The sequence below is a fragment of the Berghia stephanieae genome, chromosome 12 (genome assembly GCF_034508935.2).
Source record: "Berghia stephanieae isolate SIO BIC M18660-M18661 chromosome 12, UCSD_Bste_1.3, whole genome shotgun sequence".
In the NCBI taxonomy this organism is placed as follows: Eukaryota; Metazoa; Mollusca; class Gastropoda; order Nudibranchia; family Aeolidiidae; genus Berghia; species Berghia stephanieae.
This window is the reverse complement of record NC_088371.1, coordinates 39,038,774-39,066,351: the sequence shown is the minus strand read 5'-3', so window position 1 is coordinate 39,066,351 and position 27,578 is coordinate 39,038,774. Positions and strand designations below refer to the sequence as shown.

The following is a 27,578-nucleotide window of genomic DNA, read 5'->3' as shown; positions in this document are numbered from 1 at the left end:
GTTGTTGAAATTGGATTCAGGTTCAAGCATTAATGCTGGACTACTATTTTTTTGAACAATTTGTGATGTGTGAAACTTGAAAATATCAACACAATTTTTTTTAAATTTTGTGATAATTTCTTGCACTGGAAAGTTTTTGGTACTTGATCTTTTTCCGGAGCTGATGGCGTGGTTGTTAGTTATTAGCGTTTGGACTTAAAAGAATATGTTTTAGACACTTCGAATTTTTTTTCTTCTGAGGACTCCACAGTTATAAAGGGAACTGTTTAATAGGTTAGTAATGAGGAAACTGTGAGCTAACCAATTATTTTTTCAACATAGCCAGAGTTGTTTCAGCAACAAACTAGTCTGTACCATTTGAAATCAGGAAAACAATCTGAATTTCATAATATTAAATCTTTATCAATCCAAATTGCATTATTTCCAACATTATTTGTATGAATTATCCTTTTGAAATGTTTTAGAGTTGATATAGTTTGTTGTCCAATTTGGTCTCATTTTCGTTTCTGAGAAAAAAATTTTTTCCAATTTCTCTCTGAACTGAAAATCCGGAATTGGCCAGATCAAATCAAACAAAATAAAATTATATTTGTTGAAACTATGTGCCATGATTTTAAAATTTAAAAATTATTTAACCGTCAAATTAATGTGATTTTTTTGTTTTAAATCTTTTTTTTTCTTCTGAAAATGAAGGGATGTTATAATATTTACAAAGAAATTGAGATGTATATTGAAATGCATTGGATGCCCCTATGTTCCAGATGGCCAAAAACTGATTATAAAAAAGGTTTCAGTTTCAATTTATTCCGATGTCTTCTTTCTTTGGTCTCCAATATATTCTAATAACAAACTCTCTTGTCTCATCCCTTGGCATTCCCGAGATTTATTGATCACTGTACTTGATGATCCTTCTCTCTTCTCTATCTTTGCCGACCCAGGCAAAATCGTGTACTTGGAGGTGAAATCTTTCAGAGCAAGGGCAAAGAAGGCCGATCTTTTTTTTTTTCTATTTATATTTCTAAAAAGGATATTAAAGAAGAAAGAAACGAGAAGAACCTATATTGCTGAAAGTTTGCTTCATGATAAAAACATATCTTTCTGACCTGATTTTATGTAAAATGTTTCAAAAAATCCTAATAGATTTTTTAAAATTTTGCAATTAAAATTCTTTCTGTTATTTCATCAAAGACCTGATCACAAATGTGATTTAGAAGAATCATCATAGTTTGTTGATGTGATTATGGTTTATGTGTGATATTACTTCTTTACACAATATACCACTTTATAATTTGAAAAGATCCCATTGTGTATTGATTAATGTTTAAGAAACCTGTGCTTGACTCTGAGGTTTTGAGTTCAACTGCTTTAAAGATAATTGTATTGATCCCATTACTTAAGAGCTTTGCGGTCATTATTTCAAGTAATCTATTGAGAGTCCATTTTATCCATTTGCTTTGTCCTTTCTTGTAAATATTTGTACACCGAGGTGCTTTATTTCTTTTTTTTTTCTGTATTTGTGTATAAAAATGCAACAACAAAAAAAAAAAATTTAAATCATTACTATGGATTCTAATTGTATTCCATCCATAACCGAAACAAAGGGTTTTTATGTTCATGACAAAGAGAGGTAAATCACAACTATCAGTCCACAATATTGTTTTATGAAACAGTTATGTCCCTTATATAACAGTAACTTTAAAATCCATAAAAAATAATATCCATTCTGATGTTTCTCTCAGAGCGTAATATCTTAGTCGTAAACATCTTGCCTCTGTTTAAATTTCTTTTTTGCATTGATAATTCCTTTTCACATAAATGAAAAAGGTGAGAGAGGATTTATTGAGTATGGATATTTACTGAAATCCACGTCGGTCATGCTGTGAATGTTAAAGACGATATTGAAATAATACAGAGTACATATTTCGCTTTCAATGGGGAGGAGAATTTGCCCCACTATTAATCTGGATATAACAGCAACCCTTTGCTTTTTCACTAATAGAGTATTAATCAGGATGACTTGATTTGCATCTATTTCACAGATCTCTTTGTGAGAATGATAAGATGTAACGTGATATTGAATAAGTTCAGTTGGTAGAGATTCACTTCACGTGCAAAGGGATTGAGATCGGGTGAAGTTGAGTTGTTCTTTTTTTTTTTTCTGACTCCCTTTTCCAACCAGTAGTTGGGTAAATGGGTCTGTAAGATCTGGTGGAAAGTACTTCACTATAGACTAGCATCCTATCTAAAGGGTAGCAAATTATTGCTATTGTCCGTTTCATGCTAAGAAATTGGAACAAACTCCTGCTTCATGGGCCCAATGGCTCTGAAGGCGAAGGGCTGTTTTTTCTGCAAGTTAAGCTGTCCCTCCAGGAAATCGCGGCGCTTGCGGCCGCAATTTTTCGCAATTTTGACAATTGCCGCAATTTTTTGCAATTTTCCATGTTCTGGAGTCACATATAATCATATACAATGCTAAACATAGGAAAATACTACTGCCACCGTCACACAAAACTATTAAAGATGCTATTTAATAATAGTTTTATTGCTAACATCAATCTATTATATATATATTTTTTTTATTTATTTATTTATTATTTTTTTTTTATTATGGGTGTTAATATACTACCATAAACATAGATTCATGTAACTCGGAAATAGAAAGTTTTTATGGTCGGTCCCCTCGACCTCGTTATTCCCGAGTTCCACTGTATTATTATGATGTATAGATGTACTTGGAAATATAATAATAATAATAATAATAATAGATCTAATAATAATAATAATAATAATAATAATAATAATAATATAATATAATAATAATAATAATAATAATAAAAAATAATAATGATATTAATAATAATAATAATAATAATAATTTTTTTTTAATTTATGAGCTTTTCTACCACATAAATGTTAGGAATCCATGCATTTGTGTAAAAGTGTTGTTTTTTTTGGGTTTTTTTCAAAATCTCCTGGTGGCATCCCCTGTATATACCTGGTATAATATTTCTTTTCTGAGTATGCAATGTCAATATCAAATTAATTTAATGTAATTTATGGACACAATACTGTATAATACATACCAACTAAAATTGGTGGACTGTGCTTGTCATAGAATTAAAGCAAGAATAAATTATTGTGCGCTGTTTATTGAAAACAATGTCTTAAATTTGCAATTTTTCCATTTTTTTCATGCAATTTTTGGAATTTTGGGTGCAATTTTTTGGGTTTTCATTTGCAATTTTCCGCGGGGACAGGTTAAGGTATCTTTAGTCATTGTCAGCAATAAATTGACCCAAGCCATTTATTTTCGACTTCTGGGTGGGGTTCCCGACCTCCCATTGTAGGTAGGGAGCTACTTATTGTGTCTTCTATACCCCTATATCTTTTTAAAGCGAACGCATATGGAGGACAGGACAGAATGGCAAAGACTTGTGGCTCATGTTGGGTGGCCTAAGTAAGTATATCTGTTTTCCAATTGCTTTCTATCGTTGTCTTGGAATGAGATTACTTTGTCTTGTCCTGACCTTGGCCGGAGTTCTTGGCTGGGAGGGAAACAGTCGAATATATAGTTATAGTTTTGGGAGATGATATTTTTTCCTTGTAAATCATCTCTCTGTTATGTACTGTTATTTTGTTTATCTCTAACATATGATTTGTAAACATTTGAGTTTGAGTGTATTCGTCTTAGTCGGATCTTGTGCTGGTGTCTGGGTGAGACTTTTAGGTATTCTCAAACAAAGAACACTGATAAGGGAGCGTTCACATATTACGTCATCAAAAATTTGCCCTTTTTAGACCCCCCCCCCCCTCCCCCAAGTCATCACTTGTCATCATTGACCTGACCCCCCCCCCCTCCCCCAACAGATGATGACGTCATCTAATTTAATAAAAACTAAAAGATAACTTTAATTTCACAATATTTATTATTCGTTTTTCAAACCATAAACATTGATTGTCAACGTTTGATAAAACACTTTCAGACATTTTATTAATTTCAGAAACTGTTGATAATTTATGTTTTACGATACAATGGGGACATAAAATTTAAATTTGCAAAGATAAAATCTAACAAACATTATTTAAATTAGGCTACTTGGTGCCAGGTGCTATTAAAAGAAATTCAGAAAGTGTAATTTAAAATAGTATAGGAGGCAAATTATTTTATAGCATATTAGTCTTTTAGTGGAATGAATTTCTGTTTCAATTTCCAAACATAAAATTAATTGATTCAAAAATGTTTCTGCCTTGGACCTCTGGCAATGTACTATTCAGTCACTAAAAAGGTCCGTAGTCCAATCATATCTCTCCACCCATCACGAAGACACTACCCTAAAAGATCATCCCTCACAGTCACTAAAAAGGTCCACAGTCCAATCATATCTCTCCACCCATCACGGAAGACACTACCCTAAAAGATCATCCCTCACAGTCACTAAAAAGGTCCGTAGTCCAATCATATCTCTCCACCCATCACGGAAGACACTACCCTAAAAGATCATCCCTCACAGTCACTAAAAAGGTCCGTAGTCCAATCATATCTCTCCACCCATCACGAAGACACTACCCTAAAAGATCATCCCTCACAGTCACTAAAAAGGTCCACAGTCCAATCATATCTCTCCACCCATCATGGAAGACACTACCCTTAAAGATCATCTCTCACAGTCACCAAAAAGGTCCACAGTCCAATCATATCTCTCCACCCATCACGAAGACACTACCCTAAAAGATCATCCCTCACAGTCACTAAAAAGGTCCACAGTCCAATCATATCTCTCCACCCATCACGGAAGACACTACCCTAAAAGATATCCCTCACAGTCACTAAAAAGGTCCACAGTCCAATCATATCTCTCCACCCATCATGGAAGGCACTACCCTAAAAGATCATCCCTCACAGTCACTTAAAAGGTCCACAGTCCAATCATATCTCTCCACCCATCACGGAAGACATACCCTAAAAGATCATCCCTCACAGTCACTAAAAAGGTCCGTAGTCCAATCATATCTCTCCACCCATCATGGAAGACACTACCCTAAAAGATCATCCCTCACAGTCACTAAATAGGTCCACAGTCCAATCATATCTCTCCACCCATCACGGAAAACACTACCCTAAAAGTAAAAGATCATCCCTCACAGTCACTAAAAAGGTCCGTAGTCCAATCATATCTCTCCACCCATCAAGGAAGACACTACCCTAAAAGATCATCCCTCACAGTCACTAAAAAGATCCACAGTCCAATCATATCTCTCCACCCATCACGGAAAACACTACCCTAAAAGATCATTCCTCACAGTCACTAAAAAGGTCCACAGTCCAATCATATCTCTCCACCCATCACGGAAAACACTACCCTAAAAGATCATCCCTCACAGTCACTAAAAAGGTCCACAGTCCAATCATATCTCTCCACCCATCACGGAAGACACTACCCTAAAAGATCATCCCTCACAGTCACTAAAAAGGTCCACAGTCCAATCATATCTCTCCACCCATCATGGAAGACACTACCCTTAATGATCATCCCTCACAGTCACTAAAAAGGTCCACAGTCCAATCATATCTCTCCACCCATCATGGAAGACACTACCCTAAAAGATCATCCCTCACAGTCACTAAAAATGTCCACAGTCCAATCATATCTCTCCACCCATCATGGAAGACACTACCCTAAAAGATCATCCCTCACAGTCACTAAAAAGGTCCACAATCCAATCATATCTCTCCACCCATCATGGAAGACACTACCCTAAAAGATCATTCCTCACAGTCACTAAAAAGGTCCACAGTCCAATCATATCTCTCCACCCATCATGGAAGACACTACCCTAAAAGATCATCCCTCACAGTCACTAAAAAGGTCCACAGTCCAATCATATCTCTCCACCCATCATGGAAGACGCTACCCTAAAAGATCATCCCTCACAGTCAGGAGACCACGGTTCAATAATATCTCTCCATCCGCCACAGGAGGTCAAAAGACACTATCCTAAATGATCATCCCTCACAATCTAGTGACCACGCATCAGTAATATCTCTTCTAAATTGGAAAATTTAAAAAAATTATAAAATCATGTAAAAGAAGTGAAGTTAAAGTCAAAACGACTATGTGGTCTTGTGACATGACACTTGCCTTCAGACCAGAAGGCCCAGGGATCGAATCCCGCTTTGAGCGGCACACAGTTGAGTCCTTGGAAAAGGCTTAACTCACATTCTCTAACTTACTCATTATCTCTCTGTCAGGAAAAAAAAATATGTAATATGTATTGCCTAACAGGCAACATGTCTCGTCCTACACATTACTTATTGCTGTTGGCTAGGGACCTCTTGTAAAGCGCTTTGAGCACATTTAATGGATATTGGTCTATATTGTTTTAATTACTCTTGGCAAAGCCAAGACCTCCCATTCCAGAACAAATAAAGAGAACAATGTTATGATAAGAAGGAGAACATGTCAATTTAATTTTAAAAAATTAGTGGTGTGTCATTTATTAGTAGTAACAACAACAATAAAAAAATAGATTTCAATTAATTTGTGAATTTGATTTAGCTATTTTTGATAAAAACAAGTTTCTACTCTATCACATCTTAAATTAATCCAAATTTTAAAATTAAATATGCATAACTTTAATGACATATAATATAATTGAGATAATTTTATTGGAAATACTTCTCCAGTCTATTACAATGGCAGTGTGAAATCATTACGGTATAATTAGTGTAGGAAAAATAATCTTTATCCTCTCCGTCTATCGTGGGAGATCAAAAGACCCCACCCAATATAGACATGCAGCATCTCATGCACAAATCAACTGATAGAAAAAAAAAAACAACACCATTGGATGTAATCATACAAGACAGAGAAAGAGAATCAAAGGTACAGGAAGCAGTGAGAACTAATGTGAACATTTTCGTGGTTGTTTTTTTTTCTTGTATTTTAAGGGATCTTTTGGTGCCGTTGCGAAAGGGTGTAATTTTTATTTTTTTCTTCCAGATATGAAGGACATACCACGCACTGGGTTAAAAGGTGGGGGAAGGGGGAGGGGGGAGAGGCTTGCCAAAAGGGTGAATGTGAAAGAAATGGAATGTTTTGATCATTTCAAGTTTTGGTATTGAGTTAAGATAAGAAAGAAAATACAACACATTGGTAATTTTATGACACACCTGAGATGGTCTTATGAGTAAGTCAAGGCACTGGCAGTTGAACAACTCAAGTTTAAATGCTGCTTTAGGAATTTTCATTCATTTCCCTTGTGCAAGATTTTCAACCCTTATTTGCACACTAAAATGCATTCGTCAAACTACACGGGACAGACGGAAAAGTTCATTGAAACCATGTTTGGACGAATACATGAACACGCCTGTAAGACAAAAGACACAAACTTTGATGTCGCCTACTGACATATGTTTATCATCTCAATGTTTGTGCCTTTTTGTTGGCAAAATAGTGAATACCATTCACTGCTGATTTCCTGGCATAGACAAACAACCCAAACACCACCATGTCATACATGACACACTGGATAACATGAGAGGGGAAATTGGTGTTGCTTGACACTGGAAACAATCAGCCCTACAGATCCTGAGCATGACTCACAATTTAACACAGGCAACCTGCTCAGTGGTAACTGAGCAACCTGCTCAGCTCCATCTCTCTCTCCCCCCCTCTCCACCGACAGTGTGTGGGGCCAAAACTCACTTTAGTTAAAAGTTGAAACCGTAAAACCGTTTGTGGATGTCGTGAAACAATTACTTAATCAATGAAGGAAATAATTTTGGAATTCTGGTAAATGCCTTGCCACAGGTCAAACATTAAAATTGTTTTTCTCAAATATGAATTCTGATGTGTCATTTCAAATATGAACCATCAGTAATTTTATGCCTTTTGACAGGTCAGACATCTTTATCTCTAATGAATTTTGATGTGTCGTTGTAAATATGTGTTCTTTATTAATTCATTTCCACAGGTCAGACATTTGAATGGTCTTTATCTCTAATGAGTTTTGATGTCTCGTTGTAAATATGTGTTCTTTATAAATTCCTTTCCACAGGTCAGATAATTGAATGGTCTTTGTCTTTATCTCTAATGAGTTTTGAGGTGTCGTTGTAAATGTGTGTTCTTTATATATTTCCTTCCACAGGTCAGGCATTTGAATGGTCTTTCTCCTGTATGAGTTTTGATGCGTTGATTTAAATATCCATTCTGAGTAAATACCTTTTCACAGGTCAGACACTTGATTAGTCTTTATCCCGAATGAGTTTTGATGTGTCGTTGTAAAAGCGAGTTCTTTGTATATTTCTTTCCACAGGTCAGACATTCGACTGGTTTTTCTCCTGTATGAGTTTTGATGTGTCGTTGTAATCTTTGTTTCGTGGGAAATGCCTTTCCACAGGTAAGACAATTGAATGGTTTTTCTCCTGTATGAGTTGTGATGTGTACTTTTAAATGAGAACTGTTGACAAATGTCTTTCCACAAGTTAGACATTTGAATGGTTTTTCTCCTGTATGAGTTAAGTTGTGTACTTTTAAATGAGAACTGGTGCCAAATGCCTTTCCACAAGTTAGACATTTGAATGGTCTTTCTCCTGTATGAGTTATGATGTGCACTTTTAATTGAGAACTGTTGACAAATGCCTTTCCACAAGTTAGACATTTGAATGGTTTTTCTCCTGTATGAGTTGTGATGTGTACTTTTAATTGAGAACTGTTGACAAATGCCTTTCCACAAGTTAGACATTTGAATGGTCTTTCTCCTGTATGAGTTCTGATGTGTATTTCTAAATTATAACTTTGGGCAAATGCCTTTCCACAAGTTTGACATTTGAATGGTCTTTCTCCCGAATGAGTTTTGATGTGTTGATGTAAATGCCACTTCTTTGTATATTTCTTTCCACAGGTCAGACATTCCAATGGTCTTTCTCCTGTTTGAGTATGAGTTTTGATGTGTCGATTTAAATCTGACCTTTTAGGAAATGCCTTTCCGCAGGTCAGACATTTGAATGTTTTTTCTCCTGTATGAATTATAATGTGTCGTTGTAAACTTGTTTTCGTGGTAAATGCCTTTCCACAGGTTAGACAAGTGAATGGTTTTTCTCCTGTATGAGTTCTGATGTGATATTTTAAAGATTCACTATAAGCAAATGCCTTCCCGCAGGTCAGACATTTGAATGGTCTTTCTCCTGTATGAATTTTGATGTGTCTATTTAAACTTGACACATTAAGAAACGCCTTTCCACAAGTCAGACACTTGAATGGTTTTTCTCCTGTGTGAGTACTGATATGTGCTTGTAATTTATCTTTCGAGATAAAAGCCTTTTCACAGGTTGGACATTTGAATGGTATTTCTCCGGTGTGACTTCTAGTATGGCTTAAGTTTGATCTACGAAAAAATACCTTCCAACAAATAAAACCTATATTAGACTTAATTTTAGAATTCTCATGGTTCTTTTCTTCATTTTGAGCATCAATGGATGACTTGAAAATTGAATTTCTATTACTAGAAACATTTTTGTAACAAGAATCATGAGATTTCTCATCCATTTCAATAGAATCAGCTTCTGGTCCATCGTAATTTGTAGAAAGTTGTTCAAAAGGTATATCATGATTGGTTTGGACCTCAGTGCCAGGCTTGTGCCATTCCACACAACTGTCTGTATATTCATCTACATCAATTTCAACTTGAAAGTCTTCATTGTTCAAAGACTGGTCACAGCCGTCAACATCGTTGCTATCTGTAAAATGGAAAAAAGAATTCTTACTTTGAGAAAATATGGAAGTGATAAATTATCCCCATTGAAAGAAATGCATTGTAGGTATAAATAACATAGACTGTTGATTTCTAGATGTCAACAACATCAGTAAAACCAAAAGATAGGTTAGCTACGATTGAGAACGTCCACATGCTGAGATTGATCAAATCTCGAGCTTAAAAATCAAAAGATAAATGTGTCAATTTAAAATCATAAATATCATTACACAAACTCTATTGTCAAAGGATATGGCAGCATGAAATACAATATTTAGGTAATTGTTCATACTGAAAATTAGACCTGTACAAAAATAAATATATAAATAAATCGTGATCAAAATAACAACAATGATGATGATGATGAATAAGATAATGATAACAGGGTGTCCAACAAAGTACCAGACTGAAAAATTCTACCCAGCAATTTAAGAACCAAATGCGGCATAAAGTCACGCAAATACATAAATAATAATAATAATAATAATAATAATAATAATAATAATAATAATAATAATAATAATAATGATAATAATGATAATAATAATAATAATAATGATAATAATAATAATGATAATAATGATAATAATAATAATAATAATAATAATAATAATAATAATAATAATAATAATGATAATAATAATAATGATAATAATAATAATGATAATAATAATAATAATAATAATAATAATAATAATAATAATAATAATAATAATGATAATGATAATGATAATGATAATAATAATAATAATAATAATAATAATAATAATAATAATAATAATAATAATAATAGTGTTCTTCTTTAGCACTAAATGTCGAAGTTTGTTTTAATTGTTTTAAAGGGTTTTACGGCCCTTGCAACACATTAAGGTCATATCAGCGCCAGTAAAAAGGAAAAAAATGGGATAGTAAAAAGTTCTAGAATTACAATTAACTCTTTAGTTGCCAAGCATCCTGGCAGTAAAAGAAATCCCAGTTGCCAAGCCTTTTGGCCAAAATGGACGAAAATTGTGTGCTTTCAGAAAAAAAATCACTAAAAAAAAGTAATCATCACACATACTTCATATTTTCATAGGTATATAAGAATAGATGAGGGTACAGTTTGACTTAATGTGATATGCAAATTAGGTCACATGACCTTGGCGGCCATCTTGGATATCTAATTAATATTCATTTTTCATGTATTTCTGTGTTTATGGGCCTGTATCTCCACCATATATGAATAAAAAGTGTTTTTTATTGTTGTATGTTATTGAGTAATGATTGAACAAAAAGTACAGAAAATATCATATTGATATCTCTTCATTTACTGTGGGTTTTTTTCTTCTTTGTGTGGGGGGTGGGAGGGAGAAAAAATAAGTAACATATTTCCTCTCCCAAAACATCGGGGAAAAAAGCTGAAAATACTTCACAGGCATAACCTTTTCTTCATTAAACCCAACATTCCTTGCTCCAGAATTGTTTTCACCCTCAATGAGCCATTCAGCTGGATTATGAGTCTCTTCATGTGTCAATACATTCCATATCCATTGGTTACCATCATCTCGAGCATTTGTGCCACGCCCCCTTCTGTTTACATTCTGTAAATTATCCCCACGATCCCCAGGAACATCACTAAAATAACTGTCTGACCCTCCCTCGTCACTCCTCGAACTAGATTCAATGTCCGTAACCTCCAATTCTGATAAAAATTTATCTCCTGAGTCACTATCATATCTATATACATCAATCTCTTCATCTGATTCCCTCGTGGAATACAAACAAAGCCTTGGCAACGGAAATTTACGAAAAAAAAACAATGTAAAAATCGAATTTAAATCATGAATGCACGAGAAAATGCTGTCAATAGCCGTCAGTGAGATGTATGGCAGTTCAGCAGTATAATTACTGCTCGTAGAATTAATTATTCGCCTCGATAATAGCTGTCATTGACTCGTCGCCGTAGAGCGACCGTGGCAACTCAGCGACCTTTTTTTTTGGTCGCCGTGCGGCGACCGTGGCAACTAAAGAGTTAAAGCACCCACGAAAAAGTAAGACACATGGGAACTGGGAACAAATTGGGATCAGATGTAGATTCCAAGAGCATACCACCAATGCACTTAGTTTGAGATCACCTATAAGTCTCATCCAGACACAAGCACAAAATCCAACAAAGAGGAATACACTCAAATGCTTGCATTATACATTAAAAATAACAAATATAATAACACATAACAGAGAGATGAGTTACAAGGGAAAAAAAATATCATCTCCCAAAACAATAACTATGCATTTGACTGTTTCCCTCCCAGTCAAGGACTCCGGCCAGGGTCGGGACAAAACCGAGCAATCTCACACCAAGACAAAGACAGAAAGCAAGTTGGAAAACAAATATACGGGGATAGAAGACACGGTAAGTACCTCCCTGCCCAGTGTGGAGGTAGGGAACCCCACCCAGTAAATGTCGAAGCCTCAAAGCGCTTTACAATATACTTATCAAACCATAAACACACTTGTACAGAGCCAAACAGACACACACAACAGCCGCACACATTAGCTATGCAAGTTTTACAAAATGAAATTGACATTCAACAAAATGGAATCAAAAAATAAAACGAAAAATGTACTCATCAAGACAAAAATTTAAATGCCAACAAAAGACGAGTTTTCCGATTTTTCTTAAAATTTTCTATGCTGCTTGTGAGCCTTACTGACAAAGGAAGCGAGTTCCAAATGGTAGGTCCTGCTTTATAGAAAGATCTATCGCCAAAATTAGTAAGCCATGTTTTTGACTCTTTTAGTAGTTGGATCTCCGGTGACCTAAGCATCTGTGCACCGGCTTGGAGGTCATCATTGTGACTTTGATTGAATCACAACAATATTTTAAATTATAATTACTAATACTAACAAGTTTAAGATGACAGAGGTTAGTCCAAATGGTGCTAAATAATCAGCTTTAGTTCCAGCACATTTGAAGATGATCATTGTGACTTTGAATGTATCACAACATATAAAAGCCAACTTTTTAAATTACTATTACTAATACTAACAAGTGTTTATTGCTTGGTCACTGTTATGGTCTACGAGAGATACGTAATTATTATATCTCATCCCCTAACGTAATCTAGAGTTGTCCTCAACTATGGACAGAGTTGCCTGACCTACAGACCTTGGTTGAGTGGATGGTTAGGTCAATCCTAGTTTTGTAACAAATGTTTTAATTGTTATTATACTTTTGCTTTATTCCTTTAGTGCAGTTTAGTTAACTATCTGTTCATGTCACCTACTCATGTACTCCTAGATAGGTGTACTCTCACAGGAGTTGTCCCATCTCGATGATTCTCTTTCTGTCTATCTCTATTTCTCTTCTTCTCTCCATCTTGGTTCATCACAATCTTATGATTTGAGCCCGGAAAATTCTATTTCTATCTGTAGTTCCTTCTTTATTATGTTATGGGCCGCATTTGTCTGCTGGCTTTTGACAAAGCGGTTATCTTGAACCCCTTTACAAAACAACCTGTAACAGTCACATCCTCACATATGCACAGTCGAATGGATCCAATTGTTTCTAGAAAAAAAAACCCATAGATTTCACCACAGTTTTAATCTGTTGCTCCAACGACTGTCAAGAGTCTAAATGTGTACACAAGTCTTTGACTTTGTCAATAATTCCGTGGGAAGTGTCAGCCATCATCAACATTATTTGCTTTCATGCTTCTTGTACCCCACAAATACTCTTGCTGTCTAATCAATTATTAATTTTAGTCTTTTCTCACTCATTCACATTTCTTTAATGCTTTCAATGCATTTCTCGCTAGTGGCTAACGATCTATACAAATGTCTTGTACCAGAGATGCAGTATAACTTTTTATCAGCTCATAAGATGGGCAGAAAATTCTGATTTTAGACAGATGGCTGAAATAGAAAACAAAAAGAACCAGATCCAGTACTGAACCCTGGGAAACTCCACAGTCAAGAGTAATCTCCTCAGATCAATACTCATCCACTACAATTATTTATTCACAATTTCTCAGATATGACCTGAACTGATCTCGCACAGTACCAGACAAGCCAAAGGTAAATTCAATGAAAACACAGAATAAAAGCTTCAGTTTTAGAATAATAAATTTCCCTTAGTCCACATAACACGATGACATTTATGATGAATGTGAGATAATGAAACAATAATAATAGTAAAAAGTATAAACAAGAAATAAATAAATAATGAATGAATAAATTTTAAAATAATAAATTTAAAAATTCAGTTTTCAAATCATCTCCAACACACTATCTCAGATGTCAGGCTATTTAACTTCAAGCCCTAGGACACTAATCACCCCTTTCAGTTTTCAAATCATCTTCAACACAATATTTCGGGGTGTCAGGCTATTTATTTTCAAGCTTTGGTCATTGATCATTGGTTTCAGTTTTCAACCATCTTCAATATATACGATTTAAGGGTGTCAGGCTATTTAATTTCAAGCCCAAAGTCTGGAAGAATTTTTGCATTCCATCAAAAGGGTAGCAAGCAATTGTTATTGCCCGTTGCTACTTTGAAGAATTTTTGATCTAATTTTGTCTGTACAAGAAATCTTTAAATTAGAGGAAATCATGAAAAAGTCCTGGTTAGTGGTGTAGATAAATTAATGGGACCACAAATATTATGATGTATTACACAGCACTAGTAACCCAGCTTTTTTATTATGAAAACAAATTTAATGGATTGACAATATGACTTTTGGGACGTAAAGAGGTTTATGTGATCTTTTTCTTTCCTCCAGGGAAAATAGGTAATTTCATGAACCACTCACAGCCCAATGGCTGGTTGATCCAGTTGCCATGAGTGGTCAATGGCCAGTTGATCTCTAACACTTGACGCATGTCTTGATTAAATTATCAAATTTGAAATTTTCACCATTGGATTGTGAGTCAGGTTGGACTCCCAGAAGTGCTGCAAGCTGTTCCTCTGTTTCCAGTGTGTCATTCATCAACATCTCTACCATTTGAGTCACAATCGATTCTGTAGCCAGACTTGCATAGCCAGCTGAAATAGATGCACAAAGAAATTTTAATAAAAAATTAAAAAAAAAAAAAAGGGGGGGGGGGGGGGGGGGGGGTCTTTGCAGCCACATTTATTGGTCATAGAAATATTTAAAACCTGAATTGATCATTTTGAAACAAAGATAGCTCGTAATGTTATGAAGTTTATTTTATTTATATTTTATGGCTATATCTACAAATCTCATCTTTTAAGAAGAACGTTTTTTTTCTCATAGATATTTTTGTTACTTGTATTTAATCTGTATGGAAAACTTTATGCCTATTGGCTGATGTGATTCACAAACAATTTCATTAAATGACATTTAAGTGTTATCTCCATATTTTTCTATAGCTGTAAAATAAGCAAAATGACAGTGTAGGTTGGATATAACTTGCTTTATTTTAGTTTAGATCAATCCTGTCTTTCTTTGGATACATTTGGTACCTACATTGAGTATGCATCTTCTGGTCAATTCTGCCCAAACCAACAAAAGGACAGAATCTGGCTGACCAAGATCCAACTGTTTTTGCCACAATCGACACATTGGAAGTCTTCTAACATTAAATAATAGCGTAATATTTTGAGATACTGTTCTTGGTTAAAGCCAAGCAAATAGCTCTACCTGTAACCAAGAAAAGACAGTATCCTATAACAACATCTCACATACTGTTTGCCAATGGTTAACTGCTAATGCAAATGCCTCGTCCGTTTTCACAAAAGCACAGTATCTGTTCACGTCGGCTCACATACTGTACAGTGCAACCTCGATATAACGACATCGTCGGGACCGGGAAAACGTGTCGTTATAGAGGGATGTCGTTACAGAGAGATTTCCTATGTGTGTATATCAGGAGGTGTTTTGGGTCTTGTGTAGTGAATGTATACTTTTTCATTTTCCCTCTGTAGTTTATCCGGGCTTGGGACCGGCAATGAATGGAGAGTGGACAAAGGATTTATAAACAGTCCAGTGTTGACCTGTCACAGGCATTCATTGGGTGAAAGGCGAGCCTTTTGATTGGTGAAAGGCGAGCCTTCTGAATGGCTGCGGTGTTGTACAAATGTGACTATTGATTGGCTGAAAAAGAAGCGTTTTCTTGGCTACAATAAGAACTAGCTCTGGCCTTATTACGAGTAGACAACATACATAGAATGGAAGATACCACTTGTAATAGTTACGAACAATTTCATGGTAGACAAACACCTTCAAGGTTTGTCGGACCAGAAATGTCGTTATACAGGGGTTTTGCTGAAATGTACGTCGCTATAGAGGGGTTTTTATTACTAATGATATATAGTAAAATAAAATGGGACCTGAGTACCATGTCGTTATACAGGGAATGTCGCTATAACGGATGTCATTACATCGGGGTTGCACTGTACGTTTGTGGTTAACTGCAATGAAATGACTTGCCCTGTTTTCAGAAACAAGCAGTAACTTTGACGAAACCACTTAGATACTGTTAGCGCTGATTAAGGCTATCCGAAATCTCATTTTCGTTTTCAAGTTGGAACAGTATCTGAATTGTGGATAGAGCAACCGCATCCAACTCGATTGACAAACGATCATTGTCTCACTATAGACTAAGCTATCATAGCAAGATCAATCAAACCAATGAATAAATTATCTGTGTTGTGCATAATTATTATTATTATCATCTTCATCATCCGTCGTCGTCATCATCATCATCATCATCATCATCATCATTATTATTATTATTATTATTATTATTATTATTATTATTATTATTTTCATTATTATTATTATTATTATTATTATTATTTTCATTATTATTATTATTATTATTATTATTATGGTTCATTGTCTTCATTGCAAATCAGAGGAGGGATGTAGGGAAAGGCGGTTACTCAAATATATCTACTTATTTTGAATGCAATATTTTATCATTTCTGGCATAATTGTCCCTCTGATCGTAATAATTAATCGCGATTGGCTAGCCCTAAACAATAAATAAAATTTATTCATCTAAAGTCTTATATTTTGGGGGTTTATCTTTGTTTGGATGATTAGTTTTGTTCCGTTTTTTTTTTTTTTTGTTTTTTGCTTTTTATCGAGAAAATAATGACTAAGATAATCAAAGCCTCAACTCCTAATCCAATGATAGGGCTCAGTTTCTTTCTCCAGAAAAATAAATGAAAACAAAAACACCAGACACCAGAAACAGGACCAAAGCATCAAACCCAGATCATTTCCAAAAAGTGATACAGAGCTTCCTTTCACTTGTTTTTCTAACATTTTGTCAAGCACTTTTTTACAATTATACGCCTTTACAATTTGTGCCATAGTAACATATGAAAAAATGTCAGTGACCGTGGCAGAAATGATGATCCTTCATTTATTATTCCTCTTCCAAGGGACATGTTTTGACAGGGATTAATTTAAAAAAATCTTTCTATAAATCCTTTTGATGATGATGCTCTAAAACCGTTCCATTTAGAATTATATAACAATAAAAAAGAAATATTTCCTTCTCTCCTGTGTAATTTTCCTTTGCTGTTAAAATCAACTCACTTTTCTCCAGAACGTCCCATACTTGAGTCCTAAAACTCGATTGTTTCTGATTCTCATTCTCGGTATTTAAAGTCTGTGATTCTGTTGGAATAATAATAATATTCATAATAATAATAATAATAATAATAATAATAATAATAATAATAATAATAATAATAATAATAATAATAATAATAATAATAATAATAATAATAATAATAATCATAATAATAATAATAAGAAGAAGAAGAAGAAGAAGAAGAAGCAAATAAATAAATAAGAATGTACCAAAAAGACTGAATGGGATCAATTAAGTCAACACCTGTTACTAATTGTTATCCCAAAAATGTATTTACTTGACTTAATTCCAAAATATCAAAACATTTTATGCTGGCAAGGCCTACCATTTGACTGACTAAGAGAAAGGTATAAAACTGTAAACATTTGGGCAAAGGCAGAGAGAAAGGCATAAAACTGTAACCATTTGGGCAAAGGCAGAGACGTGGATGTAGATCTAGATACGATCTACCTAAACACAACACAGCTGTAAAGACCCCACACCTGAAATCAGTAAGTCTGCTAATCATTTCCCTATCCTCTATCACTTTATTTCATAATATAGCTACGTTCAAAACTAGTATTAATTCATTAGGCATTGGTAATGACAATAATATTGTTATAGACTGTACCTTGTTTAGTCTCCAAGACCACAGACGTGACCTCTGAACCCAAACCATTGTAAGGAACAGGCTCCTCACAAATTGTTTTATAACTCTGATCACCTTTGTTGACATTGCAGGGTTCCTGGAAAAAAAAAGAAGAGAAAGAAAGAATGGAATAAAACGAAACAATAAAGGTAGAGATTTTATATCAAGGTTGAACAGCCACTGGCACTACACAACTTGATACAAACAAAATAAAGAAAACTTGTCAGTGTTAACTTCATTCCTCCATTTAAAATTTATTTACAAAAATAGTAATCAACTGGTCAGATAGGCCAGGACAAGGAAAAGTCACAAAATGTTTTGGAGACTTTTGTGTTCTTCTGTGATAGAGGCCAGGACAAGGAAAAGTCACAAAATGTTTTGGAGACTTTTGTGTTCTTCTGGGATATAGGCCACGACAAGGAAAAGTCACAAAATGTTTTGGAGACTTTTGTGTTCTTCTGGGATATAGGCCAGGACAAGGAAAAGTCACAAAATGTTTTGGAGACTTTTGTGTTCTTTTGGGATATAGGCCAGGACAAGGAAAAGTCACAAAATGTTTTGGAGACTTTTGTGTTCTTCTGGGATATAGGCCAGGACAAGGAAAAGTCACAAAATGTTTTGGAGACTTTTGTGTTCTTTTGGGATATAGGCCAGGACAAGGAAAAGTCACAAAATGTTTTGGAGACTTTTGTGTTCTTTTGGAATATAGGCCAGGACAAGGAAAACTCACAAAATGTTTTGGAGACTTTTGTGTTCTTTTGGAATATAGGCCAGGACAAGGAAAAGTCACAAAATGTTTTGGAGACTTTTGTGTTCTTTTGGGATATAGGCCAGGACAAGGAAAAGTCACAAAATGTTTTGGAGACTTTTGTGTTCTTTTGGGATATAGACCAGGACAAGGAAAAGTCACAAAATGTTTGGAGACTTTTGTGTTCTTCTGCGATATAGGCCAGGACAAGGAAAAGTCACGAAATGTTATGGAGACTTTTGTGTTCTTCTGGGATATAGGCCAGGACAAGGAAAAGTCACAAAATGTTTTGGAGACTTTTGGGTTCTTTTGGGATATAGGCCAGGACAAGGAAAAGTCACAAAATGTTTTGGAGACTTTTGTGTTCTTTTGGAATATAGGCCAGGACAAGGAAAACTCACAAAATGTTTTGGAGACTTTTGTGTTCTTTTGGAATATAGGCCAGGACAAGGAAAAGTCACAAAATGTTTTGGAGACTTTTGTGTTCTTTTGGGATATAGGCCAGGACAAGGAAAAGTCACAAAATGTTTTGGAGACTTGTGTTCTTTTGGGATATAGGCCAGGACAAGGAAAACTCACAAAATGTTTTGGAGACTTTTGTGCTCTTTTGGGATATAGGCCAGGACAAGGAAAAGTCACAAAATGTTTGGAGACTTTTGTGTTCTTTTGGGATATAGGCCATGACAATGAAAAGTCACAAAATGTATTGGAGACTTTAGTGTTCTTTTGGGATATAGGCCAGGACAAGGAAAAGTCACAAAATGTTTTGGAGACTTTTGTGTTCTTTTGGGATATAGGCCATGACAAGGAAAAGTCACAAAATGTTTTGGAGACTTTTGTGTTCTTTTGGGATATAGACCAGGACAAGGAAAAGTCACAAAATGTTTTGGTGACTTTTGTGTTCTTTTGGGATATAGGCCATGACAAGGAAAAGTCACAATGTTTTGGAGACTTTTGTGTTCTTTTGGGATATAGACCAGGACAAGGAAAAGTCACAAAATGTTTTGGAGACTTTTGTGTTCTTCTGGGATATAGGCCAGGACAAGGAAAAGTCACAAAATGTTTTGGAGACTTTTGTGTTCTTCTGGGATATAGGCCAGGACAAGGAAAAGTCACAAAATGTTTTGGAGACTTTTGTGTTCTTTTGGGATATAGGCCAGGACAAGGAAAAGTCACCAAATGTTTTGGAGACTTTTGTGTTCTTCTGGGATATAGGCCAGGACGAGGAAAAGTCACAAAATGTTTTGGAGACTTTTGTGTTCTTCTGGGATATAGGCCAGGACAAGGAAAAGTCACAAAATGTTTTGGAGACTTTTGTGTTCTTCTGGGATATAGGCCAGGACAAGGAAACGTCACAAAATGTTTTGGAGACTTTTGTGTTCTTCTGGGATATAGGCCAGGACAAGGAAAAGTCACAAAATGTTTTGGAGACTTTTGTGTTCTTCTGGGATATAGGCCAGGACAAGGAAAAGTCACAAAATGTTTTGGAGACTTTTGTGTTCTTTTGGGATATAGGCCAGGACAAGGAAAAGTCACAAAATGTTTTGGAGACTTTTGTGTTCTTCTGGATATAGGCCAGGACAAGGAAAAGTCACAAAATGTTTTGGAGACTTTTGTGTTCTTCTGGGATATAGGCCAGGACAAGGAAAAGTCACAAAATGTTTTGGAGACTTTTGTGTTCTTCTGGGATATAGGCCAGGACAAGGAAAAGTCACAAAATGTTTTGGAGACTTTTGTGTTCTTCTGGGATATAGGCCAGGACAAGGAAAAGTCACAAAATGTTTTGGAAACTTTTGTGTTCTTCTGGGATATAGGCCAAGACAAGGAAAAGTCACAAAATGTTTTGGAGACTTTTGTGTTCTTCTGGGATATAGGCCAGGACAAGGAAAAGTCACAAAATGTTTTGGAGACTTTTGTGTTCTTTTGGGATATAGGCCATGACAAGGAAAAGTCACAAAATGTTTTGGAGACTCTTTGTTTTTCTGGGATATAGGCCATGACAAGGAAAAGTCACAAAATGTTTTGGAGACTTTTGTGTTCTTTTGGGATATAGGCCAGGACAAGGAAAAGTCACAAAATGTTTTGGAGACTTTTGTGTTCTTCTGGGATATAGGCGAGGACAAGGAAAAGTCACAAAATGTTTTGGAGACTTTTGTGTTCTTCTGGGATATAGGCCAGGACTAGGAAAAGTCACAAAATGTTTTGGAGACTTTTGTATTCTTCTGGGATATAGGCCAGGACAAGGAAAAGTCACAAAATGTTTTGGAGACTTTTGTGTTCTTTTGGGATAACAATCTAAACAAGGACAACGACTGGTTATCAATCTTTGTTATTTTTATGTTATTATCATTATCATCATAATCTCATTGTTGCCATAATTACAATCATCATCATCATTATCATCAGAGGCCACATGGAAGTAGAAAGGAATATCTCACCTGAAGTTGTGTCCCAAGTGATGATGTCACAGATGAAATCTCTGTTGTCATTTTGGATTCAAGTTTAACGTTATCCCCAATATCAAGGCTCTGTGAATCTTCACCTTCAAGTTTAACACTATCATCAGTGAATTGTGAACAAGTGTAGGAAGAGTTCTCTTCCTTGATGCCTTCATCTTCAGGTTTTTCATTGACATCAGTCGTATGTGAAAGGTTCTCTGTCTTGACGTCTTCATCTTCAGGTTTTTCATTGACATCAGTCGTATGTGAAAGGTTCTCTGCCTTGACGTCTTCATCTTCATGTTTAACATTGACATTCACGGACTTCGAACGGGACTCTGGTATATTTTCAGCATCTTTCAATTCAAGTTTAACACTGACATCAGAAGACTGACATGCGGTCTCCGATGACCTTTCAGTTTCCACTAGATCTTCAACAGTAGTAAATGATGGGAAGGAACTCTCTGTCTTTAAATCGTCCAATCCGACATTCAAATGTCTGAAATCTTCATGTGAAAGCTTTACGTTTTTTTCCATTTTGATTTTACAAGGCCCTTCCATCATTACTTCTCTGTACAGGGTGTAAGGAGGAACACTGAAAAAAGAAACACAGCACCACAAGAAATGTTGAGATAATGGAAAATGAGAGGCTGTTTTAATATAGAATCTATGAGTTTGACAGGAATCTAAAACAACTATCAGGTTGACAATAATTGAGATACCAACTTTGATATCATTTGTATGGTTTGTTTTTACAAAATTACATTTCGCAAATGTTCCAAATCATAATTTTGGATGAATTTATAGTTATGGTTAACCATAGCCATACAGCTGTAGAACTTTAGATGTTAGAACTTTTTTGATGTGTCCATTGTGTCCTCTGATAAATTTGCCATAAATTTGTCAAGTTTCATTTTCTAATGTCACTTATAAGCGAGATAAAAGCATGAAAAAAATCCTGAAAACAGTCCCTGTTTTGTTGTTTTGTTTTTCAAAATCCTATCTGCAAGTCATCCAAATCAACGACAAATTTGAAGATGCATCATTTTTTAATTAATGGAATGATTTTCAAAATTCAAAAAGAAATTCACTTCCTTGTTATAGGGCTTTAATAGTAGCGCAGTATTAGTATTTCTCTCTCTCAAAAGAAATAAAAAACACATCAGAAATTTTTTCAAAGTCATGGCTATAATGTCCAAAGGGTAACCTACAAGAAAGCACTGGCTACTTACACAATGCCATCAACATAGCCTGCCAGATGAGGCCAGGCTTGGGTCAAGACGCTGCGAATGTTGCCTGCTTGTGAGAGGCTACATTCACAGCGTTCACAATTGCTTTTTTAATGGCACTTATATATTTGTATGGTTTTATTTAGAGTTACAACCCAAGCCAGTTATTTGGACGGCTCGGTTCCAGACAAATCATCCCAATTAAGCGGTGGAAATGAAATTGGGCAATTTTTCAGATTTATCATAGCCCACATAGTAATCAGGGAGACTTATTTGACGACTAATTTGGGGTTACTTCAGCGGCCACTTGACTGCTAATTTGATCTAACAATGAGAGACAAAATCTAACTGCACGAAACGATTAACGAATATGCCACTCATAACAGTTGCATAAGTAAGCAATGGATTAAGAATGATCTGTCTACCCATTCGTCTCATTGAACAAACAAACCATTTGGGGGTGACAGCCTTGATCAAACAAAGCTATCCCTCATCCATCGCACCATTGGTCAGGTGACCCATGACCATGTGCATAACGATGGTAGTCGATGACACTGCCAAGGAATACAGGTAAATTCTATTTTCACATCTCAGTGACTATGACACATGATTTGACAACACACCTGATTGGTTGTCGTGATAGACACTAACTGGGGATACAGGTAAGACCATACATCCATACATCCGGATGACTGTCTGGTTATTTGCATTTTATGAACCAGTTTTAAATTGAACACAACAAAAAAAAAAAAAGCTCTTTTATGGGGTAGGCCATTGCCAAATTTTGTCCCTATTAAGCGGTTGGAAATTGGAAAAGGTATGACTTTTTATATAGAAAAAATTCCGTTCCCAAGGACTCATCCCAATAAAGTGGTGTCCCCAATACCAGTAATACCAGCTTGGATGGATTGCCATTTTTCAAGATTCGTAGTCTTTTCAAACACTTCATGTATCCATATATTGTTTCTGGCATATTTTTTTCTATTTCAACAAAGTGACGCATTTGCTATTTTCCCTTCGTTTGCATTCACTATTTTATACAATTCCATACTATTATCCAATCGAACTATGTCTGTCGTCAGCTACTAGTAATTGTGAGCTGTTGCTCCCCCTCTTCTTCTCGGCCCGCACTCTTATATTCTTACGAGTTGCATAATCTCTCGCTTTTTCCTCCCTCTAACATCTTTCCAAACATTTGTAATACTTTAATCCATCACCAACCAAACTCTAAATATGATTTTAAAATGTATTTTTATTTTCCTTCTTTTTCATCAACTCATGCAGTTTTTAAAATACCATAATTCACATTCTCTCACCCCATCTAGATCTGCCATTCAAATGCATTCACATTACCTCCTTCACTAATGGCATTGGTAAAGGAGCCAGCTCTCTGCCGGCATCTTGCTTTGTATACACAGACTACATTGCCACCTTGGCTGTTCTTAATAGATAATGTATGGGAGGCAATTGCTGCGCAATTGTTTCACTTGTTACAGTGACAAAATTGCCTTCCTAATATAGTAGTTGTTACCCTAAATAGCACTTTCTGGAGTTGGAAAAGTGAAGTGATGGTGGTGATTATGATGATGATGATGATGATGATGGTGATGGCGATGGTGGTGAGGGGGTGGGGGGCATGACAGAGAAACTTGCTTTGTGGATCGAAGACTAGGTCATCACCCTGGCTGATCCTCAAAAAGAGGAGAATTAGGGGGAGGTATTCGGGGGAAGTGAGAGAGGGAGAGAAAAGGAGTGTGTGTGTGTGTGTGTGTGAGAGAGAGAGAGAGAGAGAGAGAGAGAGAGAGAGAGAGAGAGAGAGAGAGAGAGAGAGAGAGAGAGAGAGAGAGAGAGAGAGAGAGAGAGAGAGAGAGAGAGAGAGAGAGAGAGAGAGAGAGAGAGAGAGAGAGAGAGAGAGAGAGAGAGAGAGAGAGAGAGAGAGAGAGAGAGAGAGAGAGAGAGAGAGAGAGAGAGAGAGAGAGAGAGAGAGAGAGAGAGAGAGAGAGAGAGAGAGAGAGAGAGAGAGAGAGAGAGAGAGAGAGAGAGAGAGAGAGAGAGAGAGAGAGAGAGAGAGAGAGAGAGAGAGAGAGAGAGAGAGAGAGAGAGAGAGAGAGAGAGAGAGAGAGAGAGAGAAGAGAGAGAGAGAGAGAGAGAGAGAGAGAGAGAGAGAGAGAGAGAGAGAGAGAGAGAGAGAGAGAGATTTGTTTGTTTGTTGCTTTAGGTCTCTTCCAACACAATTGAGGTTATATGAGAGACCGCTGAAACAAAAAAAAACAAGCAATCTAACAAAAATAGTACAAATGTAAATCAAAATCATAACCTAAAGATATCATAAGCTAAATTATAAATAACCAAGAACAAACAGACAGAAGATTTACAGAAAAAAAAAATATCCCCTGTCAAAAATACAATCACAAACCAAAGAAGCAGGATAGGCTAGTAAAGAGAAGAAGAAACGACATCACTATCGGATCCTACACCCATGCGAACATCATAGGTATATGATTCAAGGGTGATGCTCCCATCCAACCACCCGCAGAGAGAGAGAGACAGAGAGAGAGAGAGAGAGAGAGAGAGAGAGAGAGAGAGAGAGAGAGAGAGAGAGAGAGAGAGATATTATGACACATGAAATCGTCCAAAGCTTAAATCAACCCACACAAGGGATGAGTAGCATGTTTAAAATCATATCACATTGTGACATTTAATAATGCCTTACATGACATCATGTGATTTCAACAATTTTACCTTCTAGGCTAATTTTTAAACAATTGTCGACATTCACAAGAAAAGGGATTGCTTCATTTTGTTTTTGTTTTCTTTTATTTTTTTCGGACGATCTTCTTCCTCATCTGTCAAAGTGGTATTGGGTTTGAGTTTAAGGTAAAATTATTACAATTATCAGAAAGAATTCAGGAAATGAAAAAAAAAAGAGGGCTAATTTTTAGCCTGGGAACACTTTAAACTTAAACTTAAACCATCTGGCCATGGTCTCTGTCTAAACATAGCAAGATCATGGCAGGGACCTCAATCCTTTACTTATACAAAAGTCAGAAAAATATTGCCATGCTATTTTTATATCAAATATAATACAATTCAATATTTATCGTTACATTGCTTATCTGGCAAATACTTGAATATGCAAGTGCTGTGTGGGACTCCTACACAAAAAAGTTTTCGTTTTTAAGGGTTTTACAGCGCTTGCAACACATTTAGGTCATATCAGCGCCAGTAAAAAGGAAAACAATGGGATAGTAAAAAGTTCTAGAATTACAATCAAAGCATCAAAAAAAAAAAAAATAAATAAAGGAAGACAAAGGGAAAAAAAAAATAAATAGAGACTCATAGTCAAATGTATCAACAACTACATTAATTTCAACAATCTGCATACTGTTTTTCAATCCGCCTATGCCTATAAGCAATCACACAGCACAGAAACAGCACTTTGCGTGTCCACAATGATATTGTCGACCTACTTGACAAAAACGATAATGTATTACTACTACTACTGCTGCTGGACATAGTGCCGCGTTCAACACTGTGGATCATGTAGCAATGACTATGAAAAATGTTTTCTTTTCTCTTTTTGAGGAAAATTTTTTGTCTAAAATCAAAGCCCTATCTCCACTGAGTAAAAATGTTTTTGAATTTTGAAAATCCATTCATAAATAAACAAGTCATGCAGTTTCAAAGGTGTCATTTATTTGGATGACCCGCAAAGAGGAAAAAAACGCGAAAATATGGGACGCTTTTTCGGCATTTTTTTTTCGACCTTTGGTTGTATCTTGCGTAATAAGTGGATTAAAAGATTGAAACTTGAAGAGCAAATTAGGATGGTGTTTTGTAAAATACGGGAAAACTACTCGTCATATTCATATGAAATTGAAGAAATGTTCATGTATTACCTTGTCAGCGACAAAACCTCCACGCCCGGTAGTTTTAGAAATATTTTACTCCAAAGAGTAAAAATCTATGTTTAATGGTCTTCTGGTAATCGCACGAGTTTTGTCGCTTGACATAATCTAAAATGACCTTTTTTCCAACTGTGTGCCAACTTTCAGTCATATTCATCAATAAACAGCGTCGTAATGAATGTTAAAATAGCATATACGAAACGGCGTCGTCCCATATTTTGACGCGAATTCGGGCACTTCGTAAGCGAAAAAGAGGCCCAAAGATTTGTGCGGGATAGTCATTGCTAGATCATGCAATACTACGAGACCAAATGCACTGGGTCTTTGGAATCGGAGACAAAGCTCTAGAATGGTTTTCATGCTAGCTACGAGATCAGTCACAGTGTTCTCATAAATTATTAGCTTTCACTTTCACCACCAACAAAGCTGCAATTTGGCATTCCACAGTGTTCAGTGCTTGGCTCTTATATTTTCACAAAGCCCTTAAGCAACATCATCGCGACCTTCTGTCTGTCATCATCTCTACGCCGATGATACCCAGCTATACACTCCCATTTCATCAAAAAAATATTGAAGAAACAAAATAGCGACTCGCAGTATGTAGATAGCGTTAACGGATTGTCTACGTGCACGGTAGCCTTGCACCTAGCCCCAGAATCTACGTACAAGGTAAGTGGAAGTGGGCACCGGTGAGGTAAGGGGTCAGGAAGTCAGCACGAGCTTTGAAAAGAAGTATCGTCTTGAGTGACTCGTATTGCAGTCAAGGATAATGATTTACAGTATCCATTTATGTAGAGAGCTGCGCCGGGGTTACCAATACTTAGCTTCTTTATCCTTACCAATCATTTGTTTGGACAGAAACTTAATGCTTACCGTTAAAAGCAGTTTAGATTTGAAGATGCATTTGTTTTCTATCAAAAAACATTCTGTACTAGACAATCCTTGATGGATTTCAAAAGTTGTGTTTGAAATTATATCGTAAATTTTTTCAAGATTCATTCCTCGCAAAATCGTGGAGGCTTACGTCTGTTTTCAAGGTGCCGTCGCAAAAAAAAAAACAAAAAAAAGGTTTTTTAAAAAGTTTATTAAGAAAAAGATACGGAAAAAAGTGTCCCTAGACAGTTATGCAATTTGGTGCATAAGTGCAGTAAAAAGTTGGTGCGCAAAATTAGTTTGTAGCGGATGTGAGACTCCGTGTGTGTTTGTGTGTCGTAGCTCCTCTTTATAGGGTGTATGTGTGTGTGCCTACGTACATGGTAACTGGGC

At 35.8% G+C, this 27,578-nt stretch overlaps 1 protein-coding gene across 1 annotated transcript in view; it reads right to left on the bottom strand.

The window, feature by feature from the left end:
• Window positions 1–8,117: 8,117 nt before the first annotated feature.
• Window positions 8,118–27,578, bottom strand: part of LOC144957662 (uncharacterized) — a 36,158-nt gene continuing 16,697 nt past the window's right edge. Inside the window, 5 exon segments of the mRNA XM_078889006.1 lie at window positions 8,118–9,739; window positions 14,648–14,776; window positions 17,304–17,384; window positions 17,972–18,086; window positions 21,176–21,770. Of these exon segments, the coding sequence (XP_078745132.1) occupies window positions 8,253–9,739; window positions 14,648–14,776; window positions 17,304–17,384; window positions 17,972–18,086; window positions 21,176–21,770 (2,407 nt within the window). The 3' untranslated portion in view covers window positions 8,118–8,252.